The following is a 19923-nucleotide window of genomic DNA, read 5'->3' on the forward strand; positions in this document are numbered from 1 at the left end:
GGCCAACACCACACATACAATCCACAATCAGCCATGGCCTCAGCAACGGGCATCCCCCAAGAGAGTCCGTCGGGCCCAGTCGCGGGCAACGGCGAGATGGAACCGCTTCTCGGACGTCCTGGAGATGCCTCGCAAAAGCCCAATGCTTCCATTGCCAAAAACCTCATCCTTGGTACGTTCATTCTTGTCTTGTCATCATTTCCCCTTCCCTCTGATCCAGACACAGAGTGCACTGTTCCCTGATGTTTCAACACCGCACCCATATCCATCACCCTAGATACGCAGCAGAGAAGTTTGGGTCGGTAGTGCAGTGAGCTGCCCAAAACCCTCTTCGTTCGCCATTGTCTTCCTTGTCGCCGTGGTCGTCTGGTCTTTCTTGTCTTCTTCACTGCCTATACTTTCTGCCCCGGCTTGCAGCTTGCAGTTTGACACCCATCCAACAGGGTTCTCCTCCAAGCTTTAAATAATCCCACCCAGCCTCTATCCAAAGGTTTTATCTTCAATCATCATGGCAAAGCTCATACAATCATCAGGCACCGGCATCCTCGCCGAGGGCGCCGCTGTTCTTCTCGTGGCTTCGGTCTGGGCCGCGGTGTTCCTGCACCAGCCCATCATCCTATTCTCGGGCCACCCGCTGGCGCAGTCCTTCGGCTTCCTGGTGCTAGTCCAGTCCATACTGGTACTGCAGCCGACGCAGTCGGCCCAGCAGAAGCAGGTCGGTCAGAAGATCCACGCGGGGCTCAACCTTCTGGCCTTCGCCACCTTCATTGCCGGCGTCGCCATCATCGAGGTCAACAAGGTCAAGGGCGGCAGCCCTCACTTCCACTCTGTTCACGCCTACCTCGGCGTCATCGCCAGCATCTGGATCGTGATCCAGTATGTCGTCGGCTTCACCATGTTCGGCATCCCCGCCCTCTACGGCGGCGAGGCCAAGGCCAAGGCGATCTGGAAGTATCATCGCATGTCTGGCTACCTCCTGTTGCCCTTCCTCATGGCCACAATCATCAGTGCCACTGAGACCGATTACAACAAGAACGTTCTCGGGCTCAAGCTCTGGGCCATGATTCTCATCATGGTTTTGATGGTTGTGGGCATCTATCCCAGGGTCAAGAAGCAGAAGCTTGGCCTCTAAGAGATATGGCGGTCTATCGCTTGGGTGTGTTGGTTGTAAGATATCGACAGGCTGAAAACAATGCCCTGAACTAAATTGACATTGGGACGATCGTTCAAGCGAGAGCGCATGGGGTTTTGACAAGCTAATTAGGTCTTTTACTTGGTAGTACTTAGTGGCAATGCGTTATTTGGGTTCAGGTATCTATGGAGTTTGGATAATAAGTTATGGCGATTGAGGGTTTGATAGGCAGATACATCAGGTTTGGGAAGCAAACCACTCCGTCATTACAAGCACCGTGGCTTCATCTAGACGTAAAGCCGAAACATGTTCACACAAGTATGAATAATAGCTTCAAGTCTACGTATTTTCAATTCTAAGGGACCGATTACAATACGTCTATACAGGTTATAATGGGAAACAACCAGAGTATTGCCGGTATACAACTATAGAAATACGCTTTACCGTAATTAACCAGCTTGACTCTCCACGAGACAAGAAAAATCCCCCAAGAACGATTTTCATATGCTAGTGTGCCGATCGTTTGTACGAGATTTAAGGAATGAACATCAGCCAAAGCGGGCAATACAACACAGCTGTCTCTGGTCTTTTGACACCAACCTGCATCGACTCATTTGTTAGTCAACCAGTTGCCTATAATTCGGAGGAAGCATCGCGTTGGTTACCTTGCGCGAAATCGGCTTGGAGTAGCCGATCATGGCTATATGCCGTCTAATCCTTGCCCTTGAGACGTGATAGAACTATTGTCCACTTCTCGTCAGCCTGACCGACATGGTATGCATTCTATACGTTTTGTGACAGCATAATATCGAGATATAGAGGGGGTCAGACCTCCGCTAAGTATCAGAATTGCAACGAAAGCGATGAGCAGACTGATGCTGGCGACGAACGAGACCCAGCGTCGACGTCTCCAGGTCTTGACCTGCTGCTCTGTCTGAATAGAGTCCTCGTATGAAGCGACGGCTTCTGGGTCTTGTGGTTCATGATGTCTGCCGAGCAGAGGCGTAGCAACCTCGTCACGCGTTTCTGGATGTTCTGGACCCGCCATAGTGCGCTAATATACCAAAGACTGGCTGGCTGGCGGTGAAGATCAGTATGGCCAGGGACACAATCCGAAAATTGACAAGACAGTGACACGGTAAAGAGTCACGGATGATGAGTGGTGGTCGTGAAGCAATATGGAGGTTTAGAGGAATCTAAAGAGTCAACAGTCGTCACGGCTATGGTGGTGCTACATGGCGTGGTTCGTACCCAGTGAACTACATGTACGTACATGCATGTGCTTATCCGTACATTGATGTATGAATAAACAACCCGGACATGTCATTGGCAAGGCGGGGGAGTTAGGAGACTTGGGCCAAGCGGGCAAACGTCATGTAGCGCTTGCCTACTTCCTGATAAGACACTCGACGTGATAAATGCATATATGCAGCTGCCTGGTTTTCACACTCGGGAAAAGGGGGTAGATATCAAGACGAGGTAGCCATGTAAGTAATGAGTTGAATATGGCATTCCAGCATCAGTTATTGAAGTGCTTCGACCGACTTGACGTCTTCACCGGTAACCCAGAAACCGCCATTGTCACAAATTTTCCTACCAATGCTACCAGCAAAGCAGTGTGAGCGTTTCGTCCCCATCTCGTGAAAAAAGAAGCCCTTTACTCGGCGACAGCTCGACGAGAGGTAAATCTGAAAACCCTCGGAAGCCGGTTCTGCTGTTAAGGGTTGACCGAGGCTTGAAAGTGACACTTGTTTCTCGGGAGTTACTCCCTAGTACACATTGTGCTCAAGTCATCACAACAAGAGCTACCCGTTGGCGGAGGAGAGCGTCGCGTCTTTCCTGAATGGCAACTAAAAGCTCCTCAGGCGTCTTGGGCATGTGACCGTAGCTCCCTATACGGCACCAAGAACATGGGATCCGCGTCAGAATGGGTGATGGCCCCGGCACACACGTGTCGCACCCTGACCCACGAAACCAGACATACTGGAATCTCGTGACTTTGGCACCACAACCCAAAGCCGGGATGATCGCGTGCAATGTTTACTGGGTCCGGCGCCGTGTTTGTATCGTCTCCTGCAGTAGCTCGGTTCTCAATCCTCGGTAGTATACACTGGTGGATGATGCCCACCAGCATTTGTCCCAATCTCACCACGTTTTACAACGTTGAACACCTGAGAAATGGTTATCAAGCCCAAGTATGAACACACAGAAACTTAAGGACAACTTTGCATGCTGGGAGGGGGGGTATATTGCGCAGAAATCCATAGTCGTCGTGTAAGCATGTATCAAGTCCATTCGTAGGCTGCATTTCCTGAGCCTCGGATTTCGGGGCTGCTCAATCCATGTTATCTTATCAAGACCGGGCTCCCAGCACAGCGAGATTGTCAGCTGCCACGTTTCCAGGATCATCGGCATGACCCTTGATCCACTGGAACAAGGTGCTCGTGCCGAGAGCGTCCCTATCATCAATCTTTTCTCTGACAAGCTCAACCAAATCTTTGTTCTTCACAGGCTTGCCCCCGGTCTTCCAGCCGTTCTTCTCCCAGTTTATATACCATTCAGTCACACAACTGATTGAATATTTGCTGTCTGAGAAGATACGAACGTCCTGGTCGTCCGAGACCTGCTCAAGTGCGCGTAGGATGGCCGTCAACTCAGCTCGTTGGTTCGTTTGTGGCTCACCTTCAAGACGTTCACATACGTTGCTGCAGCTTATTGTTAGCCCAAATATACAAAAATTGGCATGGATTCGGAGGGAGGTACCGAGGATCATTGGAGCCAAAGAAGACGCCAACACCGGCAACGGCGCCTGCGCTGCCATTTGCCAGGCTACTTCCATCTGTGTAGATATGCAAAGCGCCGGGCTTAGAGCTACTGGCAGTTGTGCGCTTGCTGTCCGAGCTGGTGGCTGAGCGCTTGCTCTTCTTCGCGGGGGGTTCCATGCTTTCGTCCTTGATGGATGACTGGCCGGCTTCGTTGCCATGGGCGCGTATATATTCAACGGCCTCGGCGCGGGTGTCGAACTTCTTGTACTTAGGCCCCTTCCATCCTTTGATGGCCTCGGCCGCGACATCCCAATCAGTGTATATGCCGGGATCCCGGCCAATTGCTACAGCGTAGAATTTCTGCTGTTTTGTCCCATCAGTCGCGGTACCGTCGCTAATGCCAGCGACGAAGGCCTCGGCATCTTCGAAGTTGACAAAGGATTTATCTTGGAACTGCCTGTCAGCTTTGCATACACCAAAAATGTCGAGGGCGGTGCAGATCGGCGTCAGACGTACATTTGGCACCGGCGTAGCCTGCTGTTTGCGCTTGACATTCAGCCCAAGTGCCGTAAACACCGGGCGACTTGCCGCAGCGAACGGCGTAGAATTTCTCCGTGGGGGCGTCCGCCTTGCGTTTCTTGCTAACCATTTCGGCGAGTTGCTGTTTGATGTCGAGAAAGGTATGGCGGTCTTCAGTAGTCCATGGCAAGAGGCTCGTTGCTAAGCTGAATGGGGCACGTTGAGGGCCCGCACGCGCAGGGAGTCGATATCGAGGGCTGGTCGCTTTATCGAATGTTGGAAACGCGTGGATCCGGAGTAGATTGCGGCGTTGGAGTCAATCGCGTCGCATCGTCGAACGGAATCCTTTACTGGGACGAAGAACAGTCAGAATCACGCATACACGCACATCAGCGCATGCCAGAGAGATCCCGTGTTCGCGCAAGGCGCATCGTAGGCTTTGTCCTTTTTGCTTCCAGAAGTGAGGGGGGGGGGGGCTTTTGGATGACGGACAGACAGCACAACTTGGATTGGGCTGGGGATATGCAGATAGCAGATAAGATGATTAGATAAAAATCTACTGTAGCACCATAACTGGCTTAACCGCATATGCACTCCTCCTGCAGACTGACAGGCCCTGCCTGTCTTGCCTGCCCGTAAGGCATCTAATACAACATAGAAGTCACCAAGCATACAAGTCTCGTTGGGGGTAAATGCTTGCTATCTTTACTGCTGGAGGGTTTATTAAAGCAGTCCCCTGGCAATTGAACCAGGTCCGCCCACATCACTGCGTCATCTTTGTACCCAGAATCATGCAGGGGAAACATCAATTATCAATATGCAGGTGTTCGTGCAGGAGCTCTCTAGCTAAATTCTGTGTCCGCCATAGTCTGCCAAAAACCATCATAATCGTCCAATGCAATCGCCAAAATCATGATCTCTCAGGTTACCAATTCCGACAAGAGGACTACCTAACTCCCTTGCTTGCCTCCAGGGTTTGAAATGGTGAAGCACCAGCGTAGATGCAGGGCTTCAACCATTAAGCATGCAAATGGACATCGACCGGAAGTTGCTCGGATTTGTCTGTTTCCCACTCCCAGCCGAGCATGCTCCAGTTAAGCTCTTTACGCCAGTGCAGCCCCAGACCATGGCCACCGCCACAAGGGCCATGCTCGCAGCCTGCGTCTGGGCCACCGCAAAGATCGTGGCTGCGGTCCTCCGAACTCATGCCACCAGTAAGAGGCATACGGTGACGGAAGACAATCTTGCCCATCCTTGAATGAAGGATAGCCATGGCACACATGATGCATGGCTCATGCGTCATGTACAGCTCAAGCTCATGACAAAGGTAGCCATCGGGAGAAGGGTGGTCGGCGTCAAAGACAACCTGTTCATCACCGAGAAGAGGCCTATCTTGGAAAGCCTCAAATTCCAGGATCGGAGCTGATGCTGCAGGCTCTCGATTCTCCGACTTGACAAGTTTCTGGGCCACCATGCTGATTGCTCGGAGTGCAGCATGCGCCATTGGGTTGCCGGTATGGCCTGTTCGCTCTTGTCGATACCAGCGGGCATCTCCTGCAAGAGCTACAATATCCACCCTTTCTTTTTGCTCAGCAGCCGTCTCTTCAGTCTGGTTGAGGTTGGTGTTGTCCGATCCTGCTGCATCGATCTTCTCAAAGTCATTACCGGACCCCGAATCCGAAGCATCGCCGAAAGCCGGCTCGAGGCCGCCGGTACTGTCCTTGTTGCCCATGCTCTCGGGGTTCGGGGCCTCGGCGCCCATCTTGCCATCTTCCGTCTTGGCTAAATCCGGCTTGTGGTGTTCGGGTTTGCCAGGAATGGTCCGCTTCACAATCACAGCACCGATGGGCTCTCCCAAGCCGGCCTTTTGGGACTTCCTAGCGATATCATGCGCCAAAGTCATCCAAATGTCCGCATCACGAGACACAACACTTGTGGTACGACAAATGTTGCTGGGATGGGGACCAAGTGGGTTGTTTTTGCGGTAGACTGTCTGCCAGAACTGCTGGGACCACAAGTTCGCCTGGACCTGCGACGTGGGAGCTAATAGAGGAACCGGGATCAGTCCAACGAAGAGGTCATCCCTAATGCCCGGAATCGCTGACAAGCCCCGTACAAGTTCTCCATAGTCCAGCTCATCCTGAGGACCCAGTAAAATATAGAGATACTGCGACTTGCCAGTGTGGGCACCTCGTCCAGACTGACTCTCGTTCATAAACTGATTTTTTAGATGAGGCGGTAGGTCGGACGGTTTAGAGCATCGGCGCAGGTGAGGAAGGTTCTTAGCCTGATCATCACCGACCATGCCTCGGATAATGCTTTCATAAGACGAAATGTCAGTATAGGCACATCAGCCAAGCATGCAGGGTGCTAATTGAATACAGGTAGGTGGTACATCGAGAAGGGGGGGGGGGGACTTTGCAATCACTGCAAGACAATCCGGCCACTTACTTGACAACATCGTTGGTATGCTTTGTCGGTGCTCTCGTAACATATGCTTGGCCAATCAAGAGATTGTCTCGAAGCTCAAGAGTGGTCTTGAGCGGAACCAGCGTGCCAGTATCAATATTTTGTGGCAGGAGCCGCTGCGAAACGGGGTCGAGCGTCTCGACAACTTCCTTCATGGAATCGCTCATAGCGGATACCTGTTAGGAGACAAGGCGTCTTGCTGATGAAAGGGGTTTTGGGGTTTGGTCGTCGATTGTGAGACGATCACCTTCTCGTGGCCTGTTAGAAAGGGTCTCCGAAAAGATGTGCAAGGTGGCAGTCGAGCGACGAGAGGACCTTGGGCCAATGGCAATGCTTTGGTTTCGAATATATGAGAATGCAGTACAGAACCAACTCAGACAACAAAGCGTTGAATCAATTGGACCAAAATATAGACGGCAATTCCAGAGCAACAAGTCGATAGTAACAAGGAGATGATGGTCTTGACTCGACGGGCCAGGTGAATCAGCGAGAGATATCAGAGTCTACGTACCTAAGCTTCCTGCATCCGTGCTCTCTGCATTGCGGCCATGAGGAAACCAAGTATGTATTCGAGGGCAACTGTGAGAGGGCGATGATCGAGTGAGGAAGGAAGGATGAGTAAACTTGAGGGGTAGGCGCTGAAGCCGCCTTGACAAGTAGTAGGCAGTCCTCTGTCTGTTAGGAAAGAGGCGTACGCGCGTGTTGTTTTTGTAGACCGCCAAAGACAGTGACAGTCCCAGCAACGAGTCGAGTGGTTGCGATCGGAGAGTTAATCACCAATGCGCCGGCATCTGTTTCACTCGAACCTTCCTTTCCGAGAAGAAGATGCGAGGAATATGCCGACGATGGGCTCTCACCTGTGATATAAGAAAGTGCAAGAATGGCCAGATGCAACCAATGCAGGTCTGTTGCTTCCAGATGAAAACCCTGCGCCACTACTCACACTGGGTTTATTCCCTGGGCTTGGGCGGTTGCAGAGATATAATATGACGAGAACGCGGTTGTAGTTCAGATTGGTGAGAACAAAGTCATTATCAGACCTGGTGACTTTCCATATGAAATGGCGATTTATGGCTTGCCCTGTAGCTGAGGTAGGCCTTGTAGAGAGGCATCAAATGCGATTGTTGATTAACGATCAGATAAGCCAATGGTGGGGCTTATCGATAGACACCTTGCTTCTGGTCTGGTCCCTGCAGGAACGTTTATTCGAGCACCGTTGTACCTGTCTATCGCCCAGGCTTCAGGCGGGTGGGATGTGTCTTGACGAAAAAACAAGGCGACAAATGCCAAACAGCAAACAATCAATCTCTGTTTTCAACATGCGCTTCCAAGTGTGTAATCAATGTTAAAATCATGTTCTGCAACTCAGCTTGGCTGATGGAAGGCTTACAAAATCCTATGAACCTCGGCACTTACGCTCTCTTCAAGCATAAGTAGCCAGCTACAGCTGGGCGATGCAATGGTAAAACCTACACCCAATCACTCGCTGCCAGCACAGGTGGAGGAGCAATACTTCAAACTCTACATGATCGCGAGCCTGGTGAGAGTGCTGTAGTGAGATGGACCAATATCCATCTTGGCCATGATGACGAATTGCTGATTCGAAGACTCGGGACTGTTCACCTAAGCTTCCCTTCCGTTGTCTGTTGTAAGTCTGTTCCTACAAGGTACCTACTGAGCCAACAAAGACCTGCCGAAGCTGAAAAATGCTGATGCGTACGTGAGATATGTTTGCTCTCCTCGAATCGTCAGTTGAAGTCAACACTGCCTTGGAACTCCCTCAACGTCCGCCGATTCCGACGAGCTGCAAGATGACCACCCATCAGCTTGTTCCTTCATAAGACAATTACGCAGGTGGCTTCAAGCCGTTGGTAGTACCTTGGGCGTTTGATGTACCATCGCGCAGTCGTTTCTAGACGCCAGGCTCGCTACCTGTATGCATTATTGCATCAATGCACTATGTAATAGCGTGTATAGTCAGTCGCCTATTCGCGGAGTAGGTATCACCAAGCCGATTTCAAAGCTTTGAGAAGAATGTTGTGAAGTTAGCACAAGGATCCCACCTGCAAGCTTACCACCTCATGGAAGCAGGCTCGTGGAATGCACACCTAATGTAGGTACCTCACCTCTGTCGGCCGCAATCTGATAGGATCCGGTCGTACCAGCCCTGGAAGATTGCCCAACTAGGAAGTTTTGAATCCTTGCCGCACGTCCTCTTACTGCACCACATTGCGGATTCTCAGCCGCTGATTCGCTGCGACTGCAACTTTATCTATTCCATCTCTGCTCACTCAGCTCCGCAGACTTGGGGTGCGGTGAAATCAACTAGCTCACCTATCAAGCCATTGTGTCCCCCAGGCTTGTCATGGATGCATCTTATTTAGCGGCTATCTGTCTTGTTTCTCTAGATGAGCTTCAGAGTCGAGTGGGTAGAGAGGAGCATAAGGATATCCGGCACACATACATCTGCATACCACCATGGCATGCACCATGCACCACAACGAATGTTAGCAGAGTAGGCTGGCGCTTGGCGCTAGGTAGACACTCATCAGGTACGCCACTGCAAATGTCTTACTTGAACCCGAATGACGGTGGGAAACGCACTCCCCCTTTCTGATCGGATCTCCGAGTGATCTCTTGAGAATGCAGCCCAGACACCAGACACCAGGCGTGCTCAGGTTGTCTCAAGGATCAACCAAGAAAACACATAATACGGACTAAATTACCGTCTATTGCGAGGCCAAGCTTACTTGGCACCCATGGATATAAGCCAGCTAAGCTTCTTTCAGGCCGTCGGAGTAATGGTTTCTGCTCGCGCAGCTCAATCCCTGGAATGCTATACTTGTGGCCATACTCGTGTGCCTTTGCACTCAGAAGTTCAGAAGGGAGGGTAGGTACTACCTACTAGATGTCCCGTTGGTGCCGGCATGTAATCCGTGCCTCCCGCTCGTTGGACGCCCTCCCAGAATCCCCGGGGTCTCCTCAGATTAAACCCCACGCCAAGATGGATCGGGGATGTATTACGACCCCCGGGACCTGGGTAACCTAAGATTGGGGGATAACAATGTAAGATAGATAGACGTATGCGAGTGCGCGCTGTTGGAACAATGCTATATTCAGAGGCGCCAGTGGAAGCTATAATTACAAGCTCCCGCACACTGCAACTCTTGGGGTTATCACCAACACCCCTCTGCGCTGTACCCAACCCAAGCTCCCGCTCTTGCACATGCACTGTCTAATCAGTATTCTTGGCGACAAACTTGTCTCGGCGCTGCGTCGCAACTCTCGGTGCACCAGAGCGCCGCAGCCGCCCACGGGGGCGTTACACAGTTCTCTACTCGACTTACACAGCCCGGCTACGTGTTGCAACCGCCAAGAAACTCGACCCGCGTCGTTTGCGTAGGACACCAGGCACCCGGGCCAGAGTAAGATAGCGAGAAGAAACAAGACTCGTAACAGGAGAGAGGCCTCAGTGGAAAGCCAAGAGCGATCACCACGCCGTGTCGAACCTGAGCCGGGGGTTCCGACAGTCTATCTTTATCTCACGTCTCAATAGTAACGAGGGCTAATTGTAGCTACCACCAACCGGGTCTTACCGTCTGTGTTTCCCCAAGTTTCGCCAAGGCTTAAGCCAGGGACCAAACCAAACTGTTGAGGCCCGCGGGGCAGATCCTGAGCTGTTGCAGACTAAAAGCAACGAGCCCTGGACAGCCTCATCAGGAAACAAAACGAACGACAGTCAGGTGGACAAGGGCATTAAAAAAAGACACAGACAGGACTGGGATCAGCGACCCGGGCTGGTGATCTCCTGCCTCTTTCTCGTTCTCTCCCCCCTCTCTCTCTTGCTGCTACTCCTCCAACACTGCGACAGGTGGTGGTAGTGGATCTCCCTCATCACAAATAAACACCAGCACCCCACACAAGCACAGCACAACCCTAGTTCTGAGTCCCGACTTACAAGTCCCATCCAAGTATCAGCAGAGGCTACCTGGCTACCTCCGTACTTGTGAGGAGAAATCGAAAGGAGTCAGAGCCTAGGCGCTGAATAAGAGGGTCTCTGGGGCCGTGGCCAGGAAGACTGCAACAAAGTGCAACAATTAACTGCTTGACCTCACGCCACCTCGGTATAACAAGACCGGGCAGACAGACGGACTTAGCAAATTTTCGCCGAGTCGTTTTTCTGGTTTGCCCTAGTGTCGGTGCTGCTGCTCGGAAGTAGAACGAGAAAGTGGTGCTATTGAGACGATTCAACCTCTAATACGCCTCTTCACGCCCAGCCCCCATCCCTGTCGACAAGTGGCCGCTACCGGTGCAAGCGGAGCTCAAGTCACATCATACACCACACGCAACTTAAGTAAGGCAAGCCGCCTTTTATTAGAATTTGGACCCTGGGGGGAAAATGTCGACTCCTCAGCTTTTAACAACTTTACGGCGAGCCAGACATATGCAGCTGTATACAAACTCGGAAGGAGGCAACGGAGGGGGAGGGGAGACCGGAGAAGCTGCAAATGCACGAGGAGCTTCTCAGCAACAGCAGCAGCAGCATCAACCGCCAGCAGCGCCAGCAGCAGCAGCAGCTGACGGCAACAACCAATCGCCCTTCGAGCATGCCTTCGCACAGCATGCCAACCCGCCAGCCAAGGCTGAGCAGGCCGCGGGGCAGCAGCAGACGACGTCAACCCCAGGTAAGCGAAACCTCTTGTTTCCTTCGTTCTGTCCATCTCTTTGGTACTCCCCAACCGCGGCATGTTGGTTTCTCCAAAATGTTGGTACTCCGTCCCCCCCCCCCAAAGAAAGAGAAGCCTGGAGCAGCAGCAGTCTGGAGGGGGATCTGGCGATGGTTCCCCCGTCCGTTCCCTTCTCATTTCCAGTTTCAAGGTTTTGTCCCGTACCGTCTCCCCATCTCAAGTGGGGTGATATGACATTTTGACTTCATTTTCCTGAACTGTGACACTCCTCACCCGTTGCACCACTTATCTTACGAAACTATGCGCCGATAAGGCTCCGTCGCATCACCTCACCTCGCTGCACTTCCGAGACATCCTAGCATTTATCAAGTCGCTGCGGCCGTCCGCTAACGGATCTTTCTTGTCACTTTTGAAGCTACTCAACGCGCGCGCGCAATCTCCAACCCACAACCTCAGGCACAGCAGTCAGACCTTGCAAAGGCGGCGATGGCCAACCAGATTGCTGCATCCACCAGTACATCACCACCAGCCGTCCCCCGTTCGGCGCCCGATGATGATGGCAGTCGGCCCTATGCGACAACGCCCGTTCCGTTAGAGGTATCCGCTGTCTCAAACCCCAACGCTGCCCATGCGGCCAAACTTGAGGCTAGCCACAATGACAGCCTCTCACCCAATGCGCAAAATAAGCCTGCGAATCCGACCTCGTTGGCAAACGCCTTGAAAGCCATCCACGATGGCACATCCGACATGACTCTTCACGATGTCCCAGCTCCTCCCAGCGACTCTCCCTACGCTAAGAGCATCTCGTCTACAGCTCCCGGGTCTCCCAGAATCCCTCCAGTACGACAAAATTCCGGCAGCCAAACCCCTAGAGTTCGCCCGCATGCAACCACCCTCAGCATTCCTGGTATGACCCGCTCCAATATTTCGCCCGACGGAAAGATCGCAGACCGAGACGTTGCCGCCAAGCTTGTCATCATCATGGTGGGCTTGCCAGCCCGTGGCAAGTCTTATATCACCAAAAAGCTCAAGCGCTACCTATCATGGCAGCAACATGAGACGAGGATCTTCAACGTGGGCAATAAGCGAAGACTGGCTGGTCTGACTTCACCGGTCAAGCAACGTCAAGAGAACCCTATGGATGCCCATACCCAAGTTGCCACAATCCTACTCAACGGTAACCAGGCACCTCCGGAGCCTTCGTTCAAGAAGAATGACCCGCCTGCACTCGACATCAACAAACAGGAGATGGACCAGTCGGCGAGTTTCTTCGATCCTAACAACGCCCAGGCACGCAGGATTCGTGAACAGTGCGCTTACGACACCATGGATGAGTTGCTGGATTACCTCTTGCACGGAGGTGGATCTGTGGGCATCTTTGATGCAACAAACAGTACTGTTGCCCGTCGGCAGCGACTATTCGACCAGATCAAGGCTTGCGAGCCCCAGCTTGGCATCCTCTTCATCGAAAGTCTTTGCCAGAACCCGGATGTGAGTTGTTCAATATGCCTTCGAATTTAGCCCATCATGTACTAAACCCCCCTAGATTCTGGAAGCAAACATGCGGCTGAAGCTCTCTGGCCCCGACTACAAAGACAAAGACCCAGCGCAATCGCTGGCGGACTTCAAAGAGCGTGTTAGGCAGTATGAGAGTGCCTATGTGCCTTTGGGCGACTATGAGGAGGAGCATGGCATGCAGTATATCAAGGTATGTGACGTGGTACCACGCCGCTGAAGCGTACGCTAACAACCAGGTAGATGGTGGATGTCGGTAAGAAAATTACACAGTTTGGAACCGAAGGCTTCCTGTCTGGTGGCATTGCCCACTATTTGTCTTCGTTCAATCTGGCTCCGAGGCAGATCTGGATCACACGACATGGCCAGTCTGAGGATAATAGATCGGGCAAGATCGGTGGTGATTCCGGCCTCACCGAAAGGGGCCATTACTACGGTCTCTCTCTTTACAAATTCGTCACACAGAAGCGCAAGGAGTGGTTGGTTGAGCAGAAGAACAAGATTGCCCAATCGTCATTCCCGCCATTACCAGGTGATAAGTCACCACCGTATCCAGAGCTCAACCGCGAGCTTGACGAGAAGAACACCTGCGTCTGGACATCCATGCTGAAACGCAGTATTCAAACAGCCGAATACTTTGAGGCTGACGAAGATTACGACACCAAAGCATGGGAGATGCTCAATGAACTGAACGCAGGCAAGTTCGAAGGACTGACTTATGAGGAAATTGCGACGAATTACACGAGTGAATACACGAAGCGAAAGAACGACAAACTGCATTACGTGTATCCCGGAGTTGGTGGAGAAGGCTATCTTCAGATCATCAGCCGGCTTCGCGACATGGTCCGTGAGATTGAGAGAATCAAGGACCATCTCATCATCATTGGCCATCGATCGGTGTGCCGTGTTATTCTGGCTTATTTCATGGACCTCACGAGAGGCGATATTGCGGATCTGGATGTACCCCTCGGCATGCTCTACGCCATTGAGCCGAAGCCGTACGGGATCGAATTCCACGCCTATAAGTACAATGAGGCTGTTGGCTCTTTCGATGAAATGCCCAACTATAAGCCGACACGAACAGTCGACCCAAATGCCTAGGAGCATGAGGGCACATGAATCAATGTAACATTACCATGGTGTGCATCATCATCTCTCTTCTCTTTTCCCCTATTACCGGCGAAACATCAGAGAAAATCACAATCATGGCCGCAGGATATGTGCTATAGATGGCCGGAGTCTTTTTGGAGTTTGGTGTCATGGGTGGAGTTGTGTTACAATGCTTACATCACCTGAGCGGCGACGCAGCATATATTGGCGTCCGAGCTGCTTTGCTGTGTGCCGGTGCATGGCTCTCGGGATCTGTTATGGGTGGTACAACGAGACAACACCCAGGGGGCGGCCCCTGCATCTATAGAGAACTTACTCAATCATCCCGGCGCACGACTTGCTGAACGAGTACTGTAGCTTTACAACTCATAGTTATGTCAGTGCTTCCTATGAATCAAGAACCTTCTTCTGCTTATGTGCTATACCATGGAGCCCTTCTGATATGAACTCGATTGGATGGTATTGATGTTGCGGCCCCTTGGTGACTCGTAAGAATTTGTTGGAATGGCTTGCTGTGTCCATACATGCATGACCGCGCAGTGTCCTGCTGACCATGGGATCAGTGTCCAAGTATCGAACTGATTACTGACTTACAAACTGACTTGCAGTGCTACCATCAACAAAACAAAGGTGCCTTCAAAGACACAGCGGACATCCCAGCAGAAGCCGGCGTGGGTATCACTGTTATAAAGGAGTGTATACTGAATCGGGTAGTCCGTCGCGCGTGGCGAAGGCCCTGCGGGACGAGTTCGGCACCCACAAGAGGCTGCTTTGGCACACTTTCCGCTTCAAGGCGCCGGCTACGTTGAATGGGAGCGAGAGGTTACGAAGCTGTTCGACCTCTGAATCATCAGGGTGTGCATCGTTGTCAAATTGCTACAAAGACGTGAAAGTATTGCCGTTTGTGGAAGCATCGCTTTTATAGGGAGAATGTCACTCAGCCACGCAGTAGTCGTGATTTACACGTTATTCATTTCGTTTTCCTTAGATCGTTGCTGGCAAACCGAAATGGGCTATCTGCTTTAGGGAAATTGCAATTAACACAGATCTGATTACCTTGGGGGCATCCAAACAAGAACGCCACTAACAGAGCGTGAAGGCATGCTGCGAAGAGACACACACATCCTTTTCTCAATCTTAAACGCACCTAACCCAGGGTCCTCCCAAAGCAGGTTATGTCACCATCCAACTGAGTTTCAACCCACACCGGCCACCAGTTGTAGTCCCGGTACGCGAGCGGGAGCTGGCGGTTCAGGTACTTTAGCCAGCGGATGGTCCCCATGTCCGTATGCCTGTCCCTCGCCGTCTTCTCCCGAGGGTTGATGAGGTGCTCCTTCTCGGTGACCGGGGCCATGATCTGCTTGATGGCGATCCAGTGGGTGGCCAACAGGCCGCAGACGTGGTTCGCCGGGTCGACGAGGTACTGGAAGTGCTCGTGCGGCATCTGCAGCCACCAGCCGTAATGCTTGCAGATGATTTGATACCCTAATAGGAAAAGATTTGTTGGTTATCATTGACCTTGTCAAAACATGTTCCTTGCTTCTCTCCTTCGCCCAGAACGATGCTATACTCACCGCGGAATGGTGAGGTGTACAGGGCCTCCACCATATCTACGAGCAGCTGGTAGTACTCGACCTCGACCGGATGAACACAAAGAGGCCCCAGCGCCCGCACGCTGGCGATGGCCGCATCGACCCAGTCCTTCCGGATAGGGGGCACCGTCTCCATGAGGGGCTGCAGGAGCGCCATCTCGTCCTTGCCGACCCAGTTGGTGAAGAGGAAGCGGGCGCCCTTGCAGTACATCTGGACGGCCACGAGGACGACGCCGCGGCAAAAGGTCATGAACTCGGTCATGCCGTCGTCGAGCAGGACGCTCTGGAAGGTCAGGGCGAAGCACGTGGCCATCAGGGCGTTGCCCGCCTCGAACGTGTTGGTCATGGGCACGTCGTCGAGCGTCTTCTTGATGGCCTTGATGGCCTTGACGCGGTGCTCCATGGCGAACGGCAGCAGGGACGTGTCCTGGCCCAGCAGATCGGAGGCCGCCAGACCCAACATCGCGTGCATTAAGTACTCGTGCTGCCAAGGAGAGAGACAAGGCTGTGAGTTCGGGCAGGAAACGACCAATACGCTCAGGTAACAAACAAATAGGCGATACTATACATTTTGGGACAAACAAGCCATCTCGTGAGTCCAGATGGCCTCGTTGCCAAGAGGATGATGTGGGACGCAGTTCAGGAGGAAATGCTGGAAAAAGCGCATGTCTTGCAGGCTAAAAAGGGGTACCTGATGCTGGGGCTGGCTTCGACGTCAGCATTCCCCCAAGACGCGGTGGGATCACAATATTCGTTTATCATCTACCTGGTGTGTGATTTGAGGTACTGGCGGATATTCGCAGTTGAGCCCGGCCTTGATGCAGTGCCCACACGAAGGATGCGTCTCCTGGCACTGCTCTGCGGTCAGTAAAGGAGAATTCGACAGCTAGCGGTCCCCGGGCGGTTCATCACCTTGATCCGCCTTTTCTTGCAGTTGTAGCATCCTCGCCGGCTCTTGGTGTGCCCTTTGCGCTCTAGCCGTTGCTTCTTAGCCGCTTCTCTTGCGGACCAGGAGCCGCTGTTAGTCGGCGGGATACTACTTGTCAAGGCGGCGGCATCCTCTAATGTGGAAGTGGAATTGGAAGAGACGTCTTCGATGACATAATAAGAGCCCGCTGCTGTCTGATCGGCTGCGTCGAGCAAATCGAGCGTAGCTGGACTTGACAGCTCTGATGGCTCCATTCTCTTCGATCTCAATATCAAGTTCCCGTGTCCGAGGGGAAGCTTCGGCTCATTTCCACCAACCAACGGGAAAATGTGTGCATTCATTGACTGCGGGAACAGAACCTTATCTGGTTATATTCTATCAGGGTAAGACTGAGACTAGGACAAAGATTCCCAGGCTGTCGGCAGACTTGACTATGGTCCAGCTGAATAAGGTATTGCCGCGCCAAGCGCCTTCTACAGCGCGCCGTCTAGCAATCAATCACGTGCGCATAGTCGTGGCAGTGCCTTTAGTATATGTATGTGTATGTATGTATGTATTTGTTGAGTAACCTGGAGCTGAAAGAGGCTTGCTCAAATGGCGTAGTCTTTACCATCTGCATTGCCTACTTTATAGATAACTAAAGTAACGAGGATTTCAGAAAGACATCAGAAATCAGTCTTTACCAATTCTCACATATTGCGAACGATGCAAGTCAAGTCATTGCGATGTCTCAGGGCGGCAACACCTAGCTTTGGCAACAGCTGAAGGAGAGTTCGGTATCTTTTGCGCCAGAGTCGGAAGCTGAACAGGCAGACAGGCTGCTTGGCAAGGCGCCCCCGACGGTTCATCATTGAGGAGGCAGGTTCATGATTGACCGACTACTCATATTGATGGAGATGTATGCATCCCGTGCCATTGGCACACTACCGAACCTACCTCGAGCCCGTCCAATCGCAGTTCCGGATCCGCACGACAAAGGTCGGCCGGGCGGTGTAGTAGTATAGCACAGGAAACATGCATTCCATACACTAATATCGGTGTGTTGGGCATTCACTCGTTGGTGGTAGGCTCACCTTCTAGTCTTACCTATAGTGGCCCTCTAAGAGTACCGGGCGTCTGGGGATGGGAGTGGGGGGCTATTGTTGTGAACGGGGCGGGAGACGAACATTCTGCTATCTCGCGTCCACCGACTTCTTCCCCGACATCGAAAGCAGTTGTTATTTATTGATTGAAATGGCACACTGTCCCGTTGCCGGATGGGTTTCTCTTGGGGACTCGGAATCCCCGTCCTCCCCCAACCATGCCAACACGAGGTAAATGGGACCTCGATCCATATTTTACTCGTATAAGCATTCAGGCATTCGAAAGCATGGACGCAATAAACAACCCGATGGTTTTAATTGTGCCCGGTCGGCACGTCCAGCGTTCTCCATGGTCATCGGTGATCGTCGCTCGTGAGGCCTCGTTTGCAGCCGGCCGAACCAAGGTCGGGCCCTCTTGGCGATTCGTCACAATGGAGCATTTCCCGAGTCTCGGGAAGGCGAATAAACAACAACCCTCTACATACAACCAAAGCTACAGCAAGGCAATATGGCCTTCGGGCTACGCAACGTCGCAACCCGGTTTCTGTAGATTGAGATTTATACGAAGGGGGAGATCGGCGGTCGTTTATATAAATGGGGGAGTTTTATACATAGCATATCTTGGATGGTGTGCGCATCAACTTGGAACTGGGCTTCTTAGCAGCCGACCTGGTTGCATATTGACGGGCATCTTGGCGATAAAAAACAGCAGGGGACGGAGTGGGTGTGGATCGGATGATGCCGTCCCGTTGGCGGTTGGTGGGCGAGTTGAGCACGAGAGTACTGAGTTGAGCTCTGAGCGACTTTGGTGAGTTGAGTCGCCCGCTGATCATCTACGCCCAGCCAAGGACAGAACAGACATGTCTTATGCATTGCTGACGACGATGGCTCTCCTCCGTTCAGAGTGTGAGTCCGTACAAGCATCCGAAGTTTCCACCGTCTTCTTTTGTTCTTTTACCGTTCCGTCTTACGTACAGGTATTGTCTTCCCCCCTGCACTCAGTGGGAGATCGCCCCCATCACCCAATCTTTGAGGGGTTTTCTTCGCCGCACGCTTCTGCTACGCCGTACGGAAGAACCAGCATGTACGCCGGTACGCCGGTACTTGGACGAAGGTGGCCTGCAGAGAAGGCCGGAAGGAACAATTGGCTCATTTCTCATCCGAACATTTGAACATCACCAAGATCCCAAGGGATTGGGCAGTAAGTGCCAAGATGAGATGCGCAAACATCAACTGGTATCATCCTAAGAGGCGGCGGGAAGCAATTTCGCTTCGTGTTTCAGTGATGCTGTCGTGTGTCGCATCCCCACTACAGCAGCGCTCGTCGTACTGCAGCAGCAAGTGTTTGGCGTGAGAGCACCTGAGAGCACCACCACAAACACACCCGGCCACTAGCCCCGGCGATTTGACTACATATGCCAAGCTTTTTCCAGCCTGGCAGTCATCCCCACCGGCCACGATGGCTTGGCTGAAAAAATTGGTGAACCCCTGCTAGCAAGAGCAAACCCCTCCAGCGCCTCCACCCTCCACGTTCTTTTTCTCGGTCGTCCACGTAACCGACGGTCTTAGGCCTGACCAGGCCCAAAACCAAGAACAAGGGCGTGTGGGCCGATGGGCAGGCACCGTCCGATTGGGACTCTTTTCTCAGTTGAATGGTCCGTGTCGCTCTGTACATACGACGTGCCCTCCTCAGCTTGGCCGCCCAGCGATACGCACACATCAACAGGCGGCGGCTGGGCGGGTAGCACGTTGAGTTCATTCAGTCCGAAACAGCCTACACGATTGTTTGCCATTTAGACCAAAAAGCCGCGCGCGCAACTGGAACGGGTTCCGAGTGGCTGCACCAGGCATCGGCCCTTCTGTTCTCTCTTCTCTTATCGTGCTGTGTGTGTGTGGTGGTTAATATCCATGAGTGCTTGATCAGTCGGTCAGTTCACTGCAGTTCGCCAGCCCGACTTGACTTTGCGAGTCATGTGTGTGGGAACAGCGCAGAGAGGGCGCCTCAACTCCGACATGTCGTGTACCGCATTTCATCAGGATAGATGCTTGTTGAGTTGGCAGGAGTCACTTAGATTAGCAACCTGGGGTGCATTGCCCGTTGAAATTTCCCAGTGCAAGAATGA

The 19923-nt window shown here is 52.4% G+C and overlaps 5 protein-coding genes across 5 annotated transcripts; 2 read left to right on the forward strand and 3 right to left on the reverse strand.

The window, feature by feature from the left end:
- Positions 1-33: 33 nt before the first annotated feature.
- On the forward strand, positions 34-1132 carry PG985_009130 (uncharacterized protein; the record flags this gene model as incomplete). The annotated part of the gene is made up of 2 exons (XM_066828898.1): positions 34-172; positions 534-1132. The coding sequence occupies 2 exons, from the start codon at positions 34-36 to the stop codon at positions 1130-1132; spliced, it is 738 nt and encodes a 245-aa protein (XP_066683810.1).
- Positions 1133-3485: 2353 nt separating this feature from the next.
- On the reverse strand, positions 3486-4546 carry PG985_009131 (RNase H domain protein; the record flags this gene model as incomplete). The annotated part of the gene is made up of 3 exons (XM_066828899.1): positions 3486-3837; positions 3896-4361; positions 4414-4546. 3 exons carry the CDS (start codon positions 4544-4546, stop codon positions 3486-3488), a joined length of 951 nt encoding a protein of 316 aa, XP_066683811.1.
- An 888-nt stretch (positions 4547-5434) lies between these two features.
- PG985_009132 (uncharacterized protein) lies at positions 5435-7061 on the reverse strand (the record flags this gene model as incomplete). Its single annotated transcript, XM_066828900.1, has 2 exons — positions 5435-6734; positions 6868-7061. Coding segments are annotated over 2 exons (1494 nt in total), but the record flags the coding sequence as incomplete, so codon positions are not given.
- A 4998-nt stretch (positions 7062-12059) lies between these two features.
- On the forward strand, positions 12060-14189 carry PG985_009133 (6-phosphofructo-2-kinase 1; the record flags this gene model as incomplete). Its single annotated transcript, XM_066828901.1, has 3 exons — positions 12060-13064; positions 13120-13281; positions 13332-14189. 3 exons carry the CDS (start codon positions 12060-12062, stop codon positions 14187-14189), a joined length of 2025 nt encoding a protein of 674 aa, XP_066683813.1.
- Positions 14190-15345: 1156 nt separating this feature from the next.
- Positions 15346-16253, reverse strand: PG985_009134 (UPC2-like regulatory protein; the record flags this gene model as incomplete). Its single annotated transcript, XM_066828902.1, has 2 exons — positions 15346-15683; positions 15773-16253. The coding sequence occupies 2 exons, from the start codon at positions 16251-16253 to the stop codon at positions 15346-15348; spliced, it is 819 nt and encodes a 272-aa protein (XP_066683814.1).
- Positions 16254-19923: the final 3670 nt, after the last annotated feature.

This window comes from Apiospora marii, assembly GCF_038362585.1.
Source record: "Apiospora marii strain CBS 49790 chromosome Unknown utg000005l_segment0_segment0, whole genome shotgun sequence".
Classification (NCBI taxonomy): domain Eukaryota; kingdom Fungi; phylum Ascomycota; class Sordariomycetes; order Amphisphaeriales; family Apiosporaceae; genus Apiospora; species Apiospora marii.